Consider the following 13,786-nt stretch of genomic DNA (forward strand, 5'->3'; position numbering starts at 1 on the left):
TCATAAATTTGTGGATGCTGTCAGGACTGTCCATCCCAGGCCACCTTCTACTTCATGCAGAGTGTAGCTGTAGCTGGATGAGACGCTGCGCTGGTCCAGCATTTTCCCCCACAGTAGCTTGAAGTTTAATCTCTCTTCAGTGTTGCAGTGGCACAAGAGAATGTGACCAATTTACAGGTCGTCCATTAATACAGTTGTACTATAAATTATAATTAAATGTTTCATATTTTTTAAGCATTTTGAGTAATTTATGTTGTTGCAAAGAGAAGCTCGTTTTTACTTGCGGAATTTTCCTGAGTTTTCTTGTCTTTCCCATGTGCATATAAACCATGCTACTGTCAAGTGCTTTGCTCCAGTGATGTTAGCAATGAACAAAAAATACAGATGCTATCCATAAAGCCTCAGTGGGCTTTTTATTTTCATCAGAAATGGCAGATATATGAACTGAGCAACTCATAGTGCAAGAGATTAAGTGCCTGTAGCAATATTTAGTTTTCAGGTTTAACACTAACTTCTTTAACTGCAGTTCCTAAGAAATCACAGTTCTGGCTGTCACTACTCTCAGTTGGTGTGGTTCTAGAAACTTTTGAACTTTTGGGTCCATTTCACTCAAATTTGAAAGACAGCTTTTTTTGATATGTCTTGCAAATTGCATGAATAGCAATACTGCTTCTTCCTAAGTAGTCACCATTGTAGATACATCACTAGAGAATGACAAGTAGACCTTTCTTTTTATTGATTTTAAGAGGTGGCAGCTGGCTGGTTTGTATTCGAGAATATGATCTTTTGCTTGGTCAGAATGAAAGGAAACATGGGAAGTAGCTGAGTGCGTGAGAAGAGCTTTGTGTGTAAAGGAGATGCTTGTAAGCAGGTGGGGGGCAAGGGTACTATGGTGAGGGAGAGGCATTAGGCAGGCTGTTGAGGTTTTGAAAAATGTAGTGAGAAGAAATAAGGCTGTTTAAAACAGTACAAATTGATCCCAGAACAGAGGAACTATCTGTTTGCCAAATAGCCAATTTGCAATTGAATGGAATGCTATGTTTACAAAATATCTTAAATTGGTTTCTACTAGCTAGCCAAGGATGTGGGATATGACTGACCCATCTTTGCAACTTTGCTTCCGATTCCCGTTTCTTTTAGTGAGGCATAGCTATTAAGGTATGCTTTTCCTTAACTGAGAACTCCCAAGAATTACATACGAATAACCATTAGATCACTCTTTATATCAGTTTGGGACCTATTTATATTTTAAAACTTGATAGAAAAGGATATGCTTCATTAACATTCTTAGAAGTAGAAATAAGTTCTGCCCTGCTGGGGGAGAGCTCTGTAACTTTTTCTCAGAGTACTTATGGCTTTTGCAGAGATCATCAAGAGGGCTGCCATACTTAACTTGAACACTGACTGGAACCATTTATTCTGCCCACATGAATTTTAAAAAAAGTATATTGGCAGCTTCTGTTTGAGGAGAGTTAAACATAGCAGTACAGAAAACATTATTTCAGCGAGTTACCTGGAGTTCTCTTCCATAGTGGGGACCTTACTTTGCGAACTTAATGCTTTCTTTCACTTTTTCAGCTGATAACATGAAGTTATGAGTTGCCTACTTAGGGCGTGTGGAGGCAATTTAAAGTAAACTGCTTCTGTTTAATGTTGCTTGTGTGGGTTTACATGTTACGATGAGTGGCCATCAGGATGCTGCCTAAATGATTTGAGGGTGTCTTTACTTGGAATTAATATGCATCACTGTCTTGAATTTGCAGAGCTTCTGCCACAGATATCTGCCACTATGGGGAGTTCTCAGTAGATCTGTAAAGGTTTAATTCTGTATTAATAGCTGAAACTTATGCTTGCTATGTGTAGCTCTGTGATCCGTACATAATTAGAAATACTAGCTTTGTTCATGATGGTTGTATTATTATCCCCTAGACTTGTGTAAGTACAGGGAAAAGAGTGCTTCAGAAACAACTGCCTCTTATTTTCGGTCCAGTGTTGTTTGCATTCTGTTCTTCCATTGATGGTTTTCTGTTTCTGGGATTTTTAGGTTTTCTGAACAAAAAATAAATGGATGGCAACTGTACGGTATTTTCTAATCTAACATCTAGTATGTAGTCCTGAAAGTGTCTTTTTTTTTGAACGCCAAAGCCTAGTAAGGGGCTACAAGGATGTATCCCACTGTTCCAAGTATTTTGGAACGATATTTTTGAACTAAAGTTACCAATGTGTAGCTGCTTGGAAAGTAACTGGCAGAACTTCAGTTGTCCAAACTAAGACTGCTTTTTCTCATTGTGAATCTGCACCAAGAAGGGGGAGGAGGTTACTTCTTACTTTCACGTTGGAACAATGGCAGAGTATCATTATTTTTCTTTGACTTGACAGTCTGCCAGCTTAAGTCCTTGAAACTTGTAGCTTTCCCTGTGTTTTAGCAGGACACATCAAGCCAACTCAGCATTTTATTTTTGAAATAAATGTTTTCAGTGGCTGAACTTTCAGCATGAATGTTCAAAGCAGCAGCATAAATAGTCCTAATTTCTCTCTTTGCACCCACAGTTGATTAATATATAGGCTTTAAATTGAGATTTCACTTCAGAGTAGCCGTCTAAGGTCTTAATATCATGAGCAGAACAAATGAGTGCTGCTGTGGAAGGAAGCAGTCTTGCCTTGGCTGCTGCTTCCTCCCTCCTCATCCGCTCCTCCCATGTGTTGACATGAATGTTTATAGAGAAGTCATAAACCAGATGGAGTAAATGATTGAGACTTTTTCTGAGAATTCATTTTAGTCTGGATCGGTTCCTTGAGCTGGCTGACTGAGCGGCCATACGGTGTACAGACCACCTCCTGCACCAGCACAGGTGGCCAGGAAGAGGCTGACGCCATTTCTTTTGGTTGCAGTCCTGACTTACGCCAGTTTTGTGTGGTGTTGGAATTACAGCTTGGTTTCCTTTACCTCTTCTTGGCAGGTTGAGTTTTGATTTGTGGTTCAGACCTTCAGATTCTTTTTTCTACACAACTGCGCTTCCAAATTATCAGAGTCTGCTAGGAAAAAAGCCAGTAGTACTTTGCCCTAATAAGGCTTTCGTGAACACTTGAGGCACTTGGCCCCTTTACCTTGTCTAGTTAAAAAAAAAAAAAAAAAACAAAACAGCCACCTCTTCCAGCCTTCCAAATCAGTTCTTCAAGCTGTCTGGAGGGAGCACGTTTGTGTGTGTGTGTGTACAGGTACACATGGTTCCACTTGAGCCAGCATATTCCTTGTTTTTTAAGAAATGTTGTCTCTGGTATTACAGTAGTAATTCATTATTTCTGGAATGCGTATTGGAAGGGAGGAAATTGCTTTGTAATCCTTAGTATTGCCCTTTCTTCCTTCCTCAAGTGGGTTACTTTAAACGGTAGGTGTTTGCCAGCCGTATTCATTTTGACTGAATAAGGTTGAGGAGTGCTTATGTGAGCAGCTTTGTTAGTGCATCCACTAGAGCAGGATAGATAGTTAGAGCAGGAGCCTACAGCAGGCATTTGGCAATGTGCAAATAGGACATTAACCTCTTCAGCAAGCATACCTTAATGGAAGCAAACATCTTTAATAATGGAGTTTCTTGTCACTGCTAAGTGAATTATTTTAAACTAAGGAACAATCCAAAGAGAAGTGTAGTCTCTCTCCATTCCTTTTACTTCTACCTCCGTAGACGGGTGATGGGCAGCGGTGTCACTGAACGTGCTAGCCTGCTTGCCTGTGTGGGCTCATGCTAGCATTGAGCTAAACAGTGTGCAGGGAGCAAAGAAGACCGATTTCTCCCCCTTTCAGGTTATTGTTGTTTTGACTTGTAAGAATTGTCTGGTTTTGTTTTCCTTCAGTGTTTTGTCCTTGTTATCTTTCAATGTTTTGAAGCTATCATCATATGAAGATACCAAAACAAAGAATCTTGTAGATTCTTGCTTTTGAAATAAGCATACTATACCTGTTTTGTAAGGTGTCGTACATTATGCAGTGTATCAGCTTTTGTGAAGGGGCTACATTTTTAAGGGTTAGTACATATCAACTAATTTTTAAAATGTTAACACTGTGAAACAATTGTATTACCTTTAGGACAGAGCACAACCTTGGCTTCCAATGTTCCTCCTATGGAAGTCACAGGCAGAAAGCTTTGGCTAGATCTTGTGAAGCTTCTGGAAAGAGGGGTCTGAGTGTTCACAGTAATGCACTAATGTGTGATATTTCAGGATTACAAACAAGTTGTAACTGTTGTCTTTATTTAAATCATATTACACAAATGGTTTTCCTAGCTCTTTGTAGTTTCATTATTTGTACACTTAGAATACTTAAAGACTACCCTCATGCAAACTTAATGGCTTTGAATGTCTCTAAATTTATTGCAAATGGCAATACAGTGTTAAGATACTAGTACGATGCTCATTGCTTCTGTAATGCCTGTAGAGTGTTTACCTCCTCTTAATTTTTTTTAAGATAACTTATGCCAGTTTAAAGCAGATAGAAATAATTTTTAGTTGAAAAGAGATTGTTATAGGAACATCGATGTAACTTCTTTTCTTAGAAGATCTACAAATTGATAAATTCACTTTGTGGATTTTGGTGGAATTAAATTTATTGTCTGTTTAGGCTAAAACAACCACTGGCAGTGCTCCTTTAAAGCCGGGATGGCTTCAGGGCCAGTTTAGAAGTAATTTGTATTTTGTCAACCTTAGTGCTGCCACAAGAAATCTGTGAAACCACATGTCTGTGGCACATTGATTTAAACTAATTTAAAATTACTAGATTGAATATTAAATACCCATGACTCAAGTTTTATTCTAACATGAGGTTGAGAGGTTTAACTGAGACAGTCACCCAAATTCAATAAACTGTTTTCCATTAGCGAAGGATGGTTCCCAAAGCAACCGCTGCCTCCAGGAGCCACTGGGCAACTTGTCCAACAGGCTGTGTCAGCTGGCTAGCAATGGTGATGTGATAGGTGGTACATCGACTGTTCCTGTTCCTGAGCAGAACTGCGGAATAATAGTGATGTATGAAGTTAGGAGAAGTACCATTAAGCATGAAAATTTCAAGATTCCATGTCCTTTTTGTATTTTTAATGAGTTAAAATGGTTAGCATGCGGCCCCTTTGCCACCTGTGTCCAGTAAAACAGCATTACTGGTTTTATTTGGACTGCAGGTATGTCCTCAGAGGCCTGAATGACCTAATGCTGTAAGTAAGGCTTTACTGAAAATTGTGTAGCCCTTATTCTAGCCACTTTACCTTTCGTTTGCTCTGTTAAGGCCCCTCTCTGAACCAATTACACTAGGTTTTACTGTCATGTGTTTGTGGACTTGCTAGGAGCATAATGGGGGAAAAAGTGGGTTTAAATGTTAAAGTTGCAAAAGAACTTTACTTTTGCTTTAGTCTTAATTTTGTACTAAGATTTTGTACTTGTAAGTCTGTTGCTTTCTGGAATACCTTTATGGAATCTTTCAATAGCAGTAGTATGGCCTAACTTTAAAAGCGTTTCAGCAATTTTAGTGCTTCCAGAGGGGAATGGAAACTAATAATGTTTAGTACTTTTCTGACATTACTCTGGAGTTTCTGCCTAGGAATATTAACGTTTAATATTTACCTAGTGATTGCTTAATCCCATAGTTTTTCATTCCAGTAAATATGCATAATATGTGAATATTCTTCTTCTTGTTCTGCATGTAAAGCTTTTAACGTAAGTTCCCAATGTTTTCTGTTAACTTTTACTGCGGTTCTGGGCTTGGTTCTAGTGTGGAGAAGCAAATTAAATTATTCTTCTCTGTCCTGTTACTGTTAGATTTCTGACAGTGGTGTTAGCATACTGAACCCCTCAACTCCTCTTGGATTTCTGAAAAACAATGACGATTATTTTAGGGAAGTGCTGACCTACTCTTTTAATAAAGAACTTGTCTTGTATTCCACTTTCCCATTTTTAGAATCATGGTTCATATTCCTCTTGCTTCACAATCATATAACATCCTTGTGGCAAGTACAGCAGTTGCTTACCTGGAAAAGTAATATTAGAAAAGCGTGTATTTTTAGCTGCCTTTTGATGTGATGTAGCAGCTGGAAACAAGGAGGAGAGGCAGTATGAGGTGATCTGACAGCGCTGCCAACCACAACTTGGGAACCACTGCTTTGGACTTCAGACCAAAATGTGGGGAAACCATTTTTATATAGGCCTAAGTATGCCCATCATGCCTGGCACTTCAGTGATCCAGGTGCTGTGGCTTTGTTCTTGGTTCTCAAAAGCTTCATTTGAGGATCCTTTCTGGACTCTATTTGACAAATGGTGTTAATGGATGAAAAAGTTCTGTGAAGCTTTTTGTTTATGATAATATGCATTAAAAATATATAATGAGCAGGCAGCTCCATGCACACATTTAAGATATAATTAGTAAAATATACCTTTGATACCAGTGACTAACTGTAAATATCTAAATTAAAATATAGTCTACCAACTAACAAAAATACCATTTTTCTCTTTGTAGTAATCATGTCCACAACTCAGAGAAGGAATCTAGCAAGTTCATGTTGAGGTATATTCTCAAGACAAGAGACGGCGACTCGTATGCTTTTCTGGGTAAGAAGGGTATCTATATTCTCTTGAGTATGACAAAAAATAGCTAACCTTAAATTTAACTTAACAGTACAGTCTGTCAAGCCAATATGGTGGGGGGTTTGTTGTTTGTTTGTTCTTTGTGTAGAGAACTTTCCACCCATCTAACAGTTTAAAGATTCTAGCCTGATAGCGCAAAGGAAGAGCAATAACGAGCAATTTTATAGTAAAAGACACCACTGAATAGTGTATGACTCATGAGGTTCAACAAGGCCAAGTGCAAGGTCATGCACCTGGGTCAGGGTAACCTCCAGTATCAGTATAGGCTGGGGGAAGAAAGGATCGAGAGCAGCCCTGCTGAGAGGGACTTGGGGGTGCTGGTGGATGAAAAGCTGGACATGAGCCATCAATGTGCGCTGGCAGCCCAGAAGGCCAACCGTACTCTGGGCTGCATCAGGAGAAGCGTGGCCAGCAGGTCGAGGGAGGTGATTCTGCCCCTCTACTCTGCTCTGGTGAGTACTGCGTCCAGCTCTGGAGCCCTCAGCACAAGAAGGACATGGAAGTGTTGGAGCGGGTCCAGAGGAGGGCTACTAAAATGATCCGAGGGCTGGAGCACCTCTCCTATGAAGACAGGCTGAGAGAGTTGGGCTTGTTCAGCCTGGAGAAGAGAAGGCTGCGGGGAGACCTGATTGCGGCCTTTCAGTACCTAAAAGAGGTAGTGGAGGCCCCATCCCGGGAAACATTCAAGGCCAGGTTGGATGGGGCTCTGAGCAACCTGATCTAGTTAGCAGTGTCCCTGCTCCTGCAGGGGGCTTGGACTAGATGACCTCTAGGGGTCCCTTCCAACCCAAAACATTCTATCATTCTGTGATTCTATGACTGGTTTGGTTAGAAAAGTAATTCCAGTGCGTTGTTGCAAAGATGTATACTGTTTCTAGCCTGATTTCCCAAGGGAATGGAGGTTATCTATTCTTTTTCCTTCTGCCTTCCCAAAACTTTAAACATATCTGTGACTAGGAGAAGAGAGAAATGTGCATCTTGAGAGAAAAATGGGTAGAAGTCAACCTTATATATACTGCGTTGACAAACTGGCAGCCAGCGAACATACACTGCCTCCTGGTCAGTGTGGATATTCTGAGACACCGCAAACAGCTATGATTATTGCAACGGCATGATACATGGTTGCGTGGTTCTCGCTAATCTGTACGCGCTCTGCCTTTATTAGTTTTGCTGCTCTTAGAACTCCCCTAGTCCCCCAGCTTGGTCCAGACAACTCCAGAAAAAACAAATTTGGAATATTTTTTTTTTTAATCGGAAGACATTCCTTGTTCTTCTGCTTACACACTTTCACTTTTACATGTGCACAGAACTCTATAGCATTGTTTATGTATAACATTTCTCTGCAGGTGTCTCCCTCCTTAATAACTACTTGGGTGTTGTTCAGATTGTCATTAGCACTATGTTCTAGGTAACTCGTACCAGTAATCTCCAGAGACTGTTAAGGCCTGATTGACCTGCTTCCCCCCTGCCCCCACACCTCTCTGCAGCCACACTGAATTCTTAAGGTTTTATTTTATGCAATTGGATGTAGATACTTCAGCAAACAGCAAGCTAGGTGTCTGAGGAGGGGATGGGGAAGAAAGCTTTTGGTCCTTTTGCGTTCTGTTCCTGTAACAGCTAGGTGTTTCGCGTTCATTATCCTTTCCTGAGTCTCATGTAAGCTATACCGCTGACTATTCCCCGGTCTCAGTGGATTCTGCTATAAAGTCATGGGCTTACAGCTGCGCTTCTGTCTTCAGGGACTTCTAGACTGGATCGCTAGAGTTGCTTACTTGTTTATCATCCACGTTATTTCATGAGACCCAGTGCATTCAGTCACGCTTCAGATTCCTTTCTAGCTGTGAACAGAAGAGAACTGCAGCAACAGAGGAATGTGGCTTCAAAATAATGTTTCCAAAGAACAGAGCAGTTTCCATTAAGAGTTAAATTAGATAAGATGACATGTTTTAGTCCTTTTAAGTTTAGCACTTCTCTCGGAACTTAATTAGATCTAATTTAGCTTGGCATTGCCTGACTTTTTTTAGTACAGAATTAGCCTGTTTCTCTCTGTCCTAGGGCAGTCCTGTGTTTTTGGCAGTCTTGTTCCAATTATCAAACTCTGTTTCTAAAGAGGTAGTTACAGAATACATACTGCTAATGTTTTTATCTTTTTACTGTATCTTCATGATTCACTGTCATCATGTTTCTGCTGCGGACCTGCTTTCTTTTTAAGTGCTCTTACTAAAGATAGAAAAGCTCCTTGGGCTCTGTCATTCTTTTATATCTTAAGTAATAAAGCCAGACGGGGGGGTTTTTTTGATGTTTCATGTGTATGGCTTTTATTAATATACTAGATACTTCATAATTCTAAAATTCTGCTGATACCCTACTGCCTTTCCTTGTCTTTTGGTGATTGCCTCATCTAAGAATGGTGAATGCCTTTTTCCCTCTAAATTTCTATTTTTGTGCTAATTTTTTTAATCTTGTCAGTTGTAGCTTGGAATTTATCTGGCCTGCTGCTGGAGCTTTTGCTTTTAAATGAAGTACCTGGACATTTGCCGTGCGCTTCTTGGATTTTACTAACTGGTCTCATATTTTTAGTGACTTTAATAGCTCTTTTTCAGGATTTGTTTTACTGCTGTTTATTGGAAGCTTATGAGGGAATCATACCTTACATATGACTTACAAATTCTTCCTAAAATGAAGAATTTTAGACTGCATATTTCCTGTCCATCAAATACAACTATGTAGACCTACCTACGTGCCTACAGAAAAATGGGAGGGCCTGCATATAAATAAAATGTTTGTAATTTCCTGAACAATTTCTTCATGGTGATTTTTCTAAATATCAAAATGGTGTGATGCATGTTACTTCCATGTAACCATACAAATGCTAGGGCACTCTTTCAAATATAGTGTGTTCAATTAACAGTTGTTTTGTGTCTGTAACTTAATTGATAACTGAAGATGTATCCTCATTTTTTAAACTATATTTTTATTTTAATATTTCTTCTCCTCTTGAATCTAGATAACGTAATCCATGGATAAAGTGGGAAAGATGTGGAACAGTTTCAAATACAGGTGCCAGAATCTCTTCAGTCATGAAGGTGGAAACCAAAATGAAAATGTAGTTGTGAACTCCAATAGTTGCTCATCTGCTAAAGAGAAAGCTATCCAGATAACTGATTTGGCTCAACAACAACCCAGCAGCCCTTTGAGAGAGAACATTGCTCTGCAACTAGGTTTAAGTCCTTCAAAGAATTCGGCAAGGCGGAACCAAAACTGTGTCACAGAAATTCCTCAGATAGTTGAAATAAGCATTGAGAAAGAGAATGACTCCTGTGTCACCGCGGGAGCTAGACTGGCTCGAAGGGACCAGAGCTCCTTAGATAGTGAAAAAAGATTTGGTAGAACACGAAGCGGTTTGCAGAGGAGGGAGAGAAGGTATGGGGTGAGCTCTGTCCATGATATGGATGCAGTATCAAACAGGACAGTAGGTAGCCGTTCTCTGCGACAACGTCTACGAGATACTGTTGGGCTGTGTTTTCCCATGAGAACTTACAGCAAACAGTCCAAACCTCTGTTTTCTAACAAAAGAAAGATCCATCTCTCTGAACTAATGCTTGAGAAATGCCCTTTTCCCGCAGGCTCAGATCTGGCTCAGAAGTGGCATCTGATTAAACAACACACAGCACCTGTGAGTCCTCATTCAACTTTTTTTGACACATTTGATCCTTCCTTGGTTTCCACAGAAGATGAAGAAGACAGGCTCAGAGAGAGACGTAGACTTAGTATTGAAGAAGGGGTTGATCCCCCTCCCAATGCCCAAATACATACTTTTGAAGCTACAGCACAGGTTAATCCATTGTATAAACTGGGACCAAAGTTAGCCCCTGGTATGACCGAGCTGACTGGGGATAAAAACATAACACCTCCAGGGAACTGTGACTCGGAAGAGGACACAACAACGCTTTGTCTGCAGTCACGCAGGCAGAAGCAGCGTCAGATGTCTGGAGAGAGCCACGGCCATATCAGCAGGCAGGGGGCTTGGAAAGTGCATACTCAAATTGATTACATCCATTGCCTTGTGCCAGACTTACTTCAGATCACAGGTAACCCATGTTACTGGGGTGTGATGGACCGCTATGAAGCAGAAGCGCTTCTGGAGGGTAAACCCGAAGGCACTTTTTTGCTCAGGGATTCTGCGCAAGAGGACTACCTCTTCTCTGTGAGCTTCCGTCGTTATAACCGATCGCTACATGCACGCATTGAGCAGTGGAATCACAACTTTAGTTTCGATGCCCACGATCCCTGTGTGTTTCACTCCTCCACTGTTACAGGGCTTCTGGAACACTACAAAGACCCTAGCTCTTGCATGTTCTTTGAACCGTTACTTACTGTATCTCTGAACAGGACTTTCCCCTTTAGTCTGCAGTATATCTGCCGGGCAGTAATCTGCAGGTGCACTACGTATGATGGAATTGATGACCTTCCTCTACCCTCGATGTTGCAAGACTTTCTAAAGGAGTATCACTATAAGCAAAAAGTCAGGGTGCGATGGCTGGAGCGGGAACCTATAAAAACAAAGTAAATGGAAATCAGAATAAGCTTCTAGAATAATGCTTTTTTTTGTGTGTTACAGTTTAACTGCAGCGAGCGCACCAACAATGTCTAGCTTTTCTGCAATATCCTATTTAAGCTGAGTGTTAGTATCCTGTCAGATGCTGCCTGCTGTTAATCAAACTAAGTTGTGATGCCTCTTGGAAACAATAAGCAGACACAATTCTGCACGTTTTTCATTAAGGCCTGATGAAAATATTTTTGCTAATTTCTAAATATTTTGTTTCCCTTTTATAGCTGTAGTAATTGGATGAAGAAACTATGAGGCATTTTCCATGGGGCATTCATGTAATGCTAATAAAGGAAGACTTTATTAGAGGAGCATTTCTGCTAATATTTGAAGTATTTTTTTAAAATTGTCATCTTGAAAACTTTCCACTACTCAAAGTACTAATTTAGCTCACAAACGAGTTTCCAAATACTAGTGAATAAGAGTATTTTCTTTTAATGAAGAGCAGTTCATTAGAAGCAGTCCATTAAGAGTCAATGGTGTTTTGATGCTAACAGATGAATCATGCTTTTCTCAATGTATAAGGTTTCCTAATCATTAAGACTTGAATATGCCTGCTCAGTACTGTAATTCTATTTGAAACACTTGGAGATTTAAGTGGCATTGTTAGCAAAAGTAATACTGTCCAAGACAGTTAAATACCTTCCAGTGTGAATTACTGAGTCAGTGGCCCGACACAGGATTAGGTTGTTGCCATGAAACAAAAGGTTGCGTGTTTTTCTGAAACAGAAGTTGGTGGCCTGACTGCTAGTAACTTACAACGGAAGGTAACAGCCAAGAGGAAAAAATGTTTAATTATTTAAAGTCGCCTGATATTTTTATGGAGAAAATTACAAGTGGTTGAATTATTATAATCGGAATACAAAAGCTGACATATCTGAAATAAATGTCAGGTTTCAAAGGTACTATTACACTTTATTTGTAAATATCTTTCCATTTGCGCTTTTAAAAATGTATTAAAGTAATATGCACTGATTATAGCTTCAACAGATTACTTGGAAACAAGATTCTGTTTGCTTATTTAATTGGAGATGGAACTTAAAAATAGTTCTGTCTTAGACATTTTTGCACTAAAATTTTGTTGGAATGCCCTGACCCCTGTTTAATGTTTTGTACCAATTATGAGTGCTCCCTAGTTTCTTTACCAGCTGCTACAGTATGTTGTTACTTACTTCTCTATGGCATTGACCTGTGCGAGGTAGGGAACATTTTGGCTGCAAGTACAATAAACGTTATTCTTGTATGCTACACTAACCCTTCTATTGATGTATTTTTCTGCTTGCTGTGCCTTGTTCTGGCTTTTTGTGCTAATAAAGTACAGTATGTTCAGTGTTATAATTGTATATCTGCTCCGTTTTTATATAGTCATGTAACTTGTAGCAGTTAACTGAATTTTTAATAGGCTTTTCTTATACTTAGTATAGGTAATGCACAAATACTGTGCAGTTGCTTATTGGTTGGTCAGCACACCATATTCCTGGTTTTTGTTACACGCTTATAAGAAACCTAACAGTGTACACCATTGAATAATGTTTCTGTAGTCACTGCAAAGTAATGGACTTGTCTGCAGGCATAGAGCTTTTTACAGTTTTTGTAATGTAAAGGATAAATGTTAAGCAAAAAGTGATCCCCTGTAATGGTTGCTGAAGGTGTTTCAGCTTGTTATATAGCTAACTGCTAAGCTTAATGTTTTGATACTCCCCACTGAGTAAGGAATGGTTATTCCTGTAAATTGACAGTACAGCAGTGGCATTTGTTCACTTTTAGACTATTTTAATAAATAGATGTACACGCAAACTGGCCAAATGTCCTGTTTTTACCAAAGAATACTGTCAATTTATCTTGGGGTATTTTTTTAGTCAAAAACTTAAGAGTGGAGAGGTGCAATTTCTGTTCTATCAAATATTTATCCCAAGCTATGATAAACCAAAGTAATTGCCAACTTCATCTGAACTTAAGTAATGTATACATTTATGTTGGTGGAGCTTAAAACTTTTACATCAGTGGTGTCGTCATTTTTCTTGAACTTACAATGCACCTGAAGGGGAATGATTTAAATAGTTTTGTAATGACTGGAACAGCACTACATAGAAGCTCATATTGCAAGGGGTTAATCTGAAGCACCCAGAAAGCACTTTAAAACTGTGTTTATATGCTTGTGGAAAATTTGTGATCCCGTTACGCATTCTTTGTAGTAGCCTATCTTCTTTCATGTGTTAAAAGACTTCAACTGTTAAAATGGAACTTTGTTTAGAATATGTAAATACTAAATTTATGTAAGTATGTGTACAAATGTGCTAATGGTCACTTAAGTTTTGAATTGTGTGTGTGTGTCATTGGATATGCAACTCCTGGTTTAAAATCTGCTCTAAGCATAAAAAGAGGAAAAAAAAGTCACCAGCATGAAATTGCACCCAAGTGTACCTTCACTGTGTCGTTCTCACTGTTCCCTCAGTTGGATCTGAATTCCAGATGAGTTTACTTTAAATCTTGCTTTCAATATTAATATCGTACAGTCAACCTGCAACCAAGCTTTGTCCCAAAGTAGGGACC

General features: G+C 39.4%; 1 protein-coding gene across 1 annotated transcript; it reads left to right on the forward strand.

The window, feature by feature from the left end:
- Positions 1-6,501: 6,501 nt before the first annotated feature.
- Positions 6,502-13,442, forward strand: SOCS5 (suppressor of cytokine signaling 5). The gene is made up of 2 exons (XM_009635674.2): positions 6,502-6,588; positions 9,632-13,442. The coding sequence occupies exon 2, from the start codon at positions 9,644-9,646 to the stop codon at positions 11,192-11,194; it is 1,551 nt and encodes a 516-aa protein (XP_009633969.1). The 5' UTR covers positions 6,502-6,588; positions 9,632-9,643; the 3' UTR covers positions 11,195-13,442.
- The last annotated feature ends 344 nt before the right edge of the window (positions 13,443-13,786 follow it).

This window comes from Egretta garzetta, unplaced genomic scaffold (assembly GCF_000687185.1).
Source record: "Egretta garzetta isolate BGI_Z169 unplaced genomic scaffold, ASM68718v1 scaffold123, whole genome shotgun sequence".
Classification (NCBI taxonomy): domain Eukaryota; kingdom Metazoa; phylum Chordata; class Aves; order Pelecaniformes; family Ardeidae; genus Egretta; species Egretta garzetta.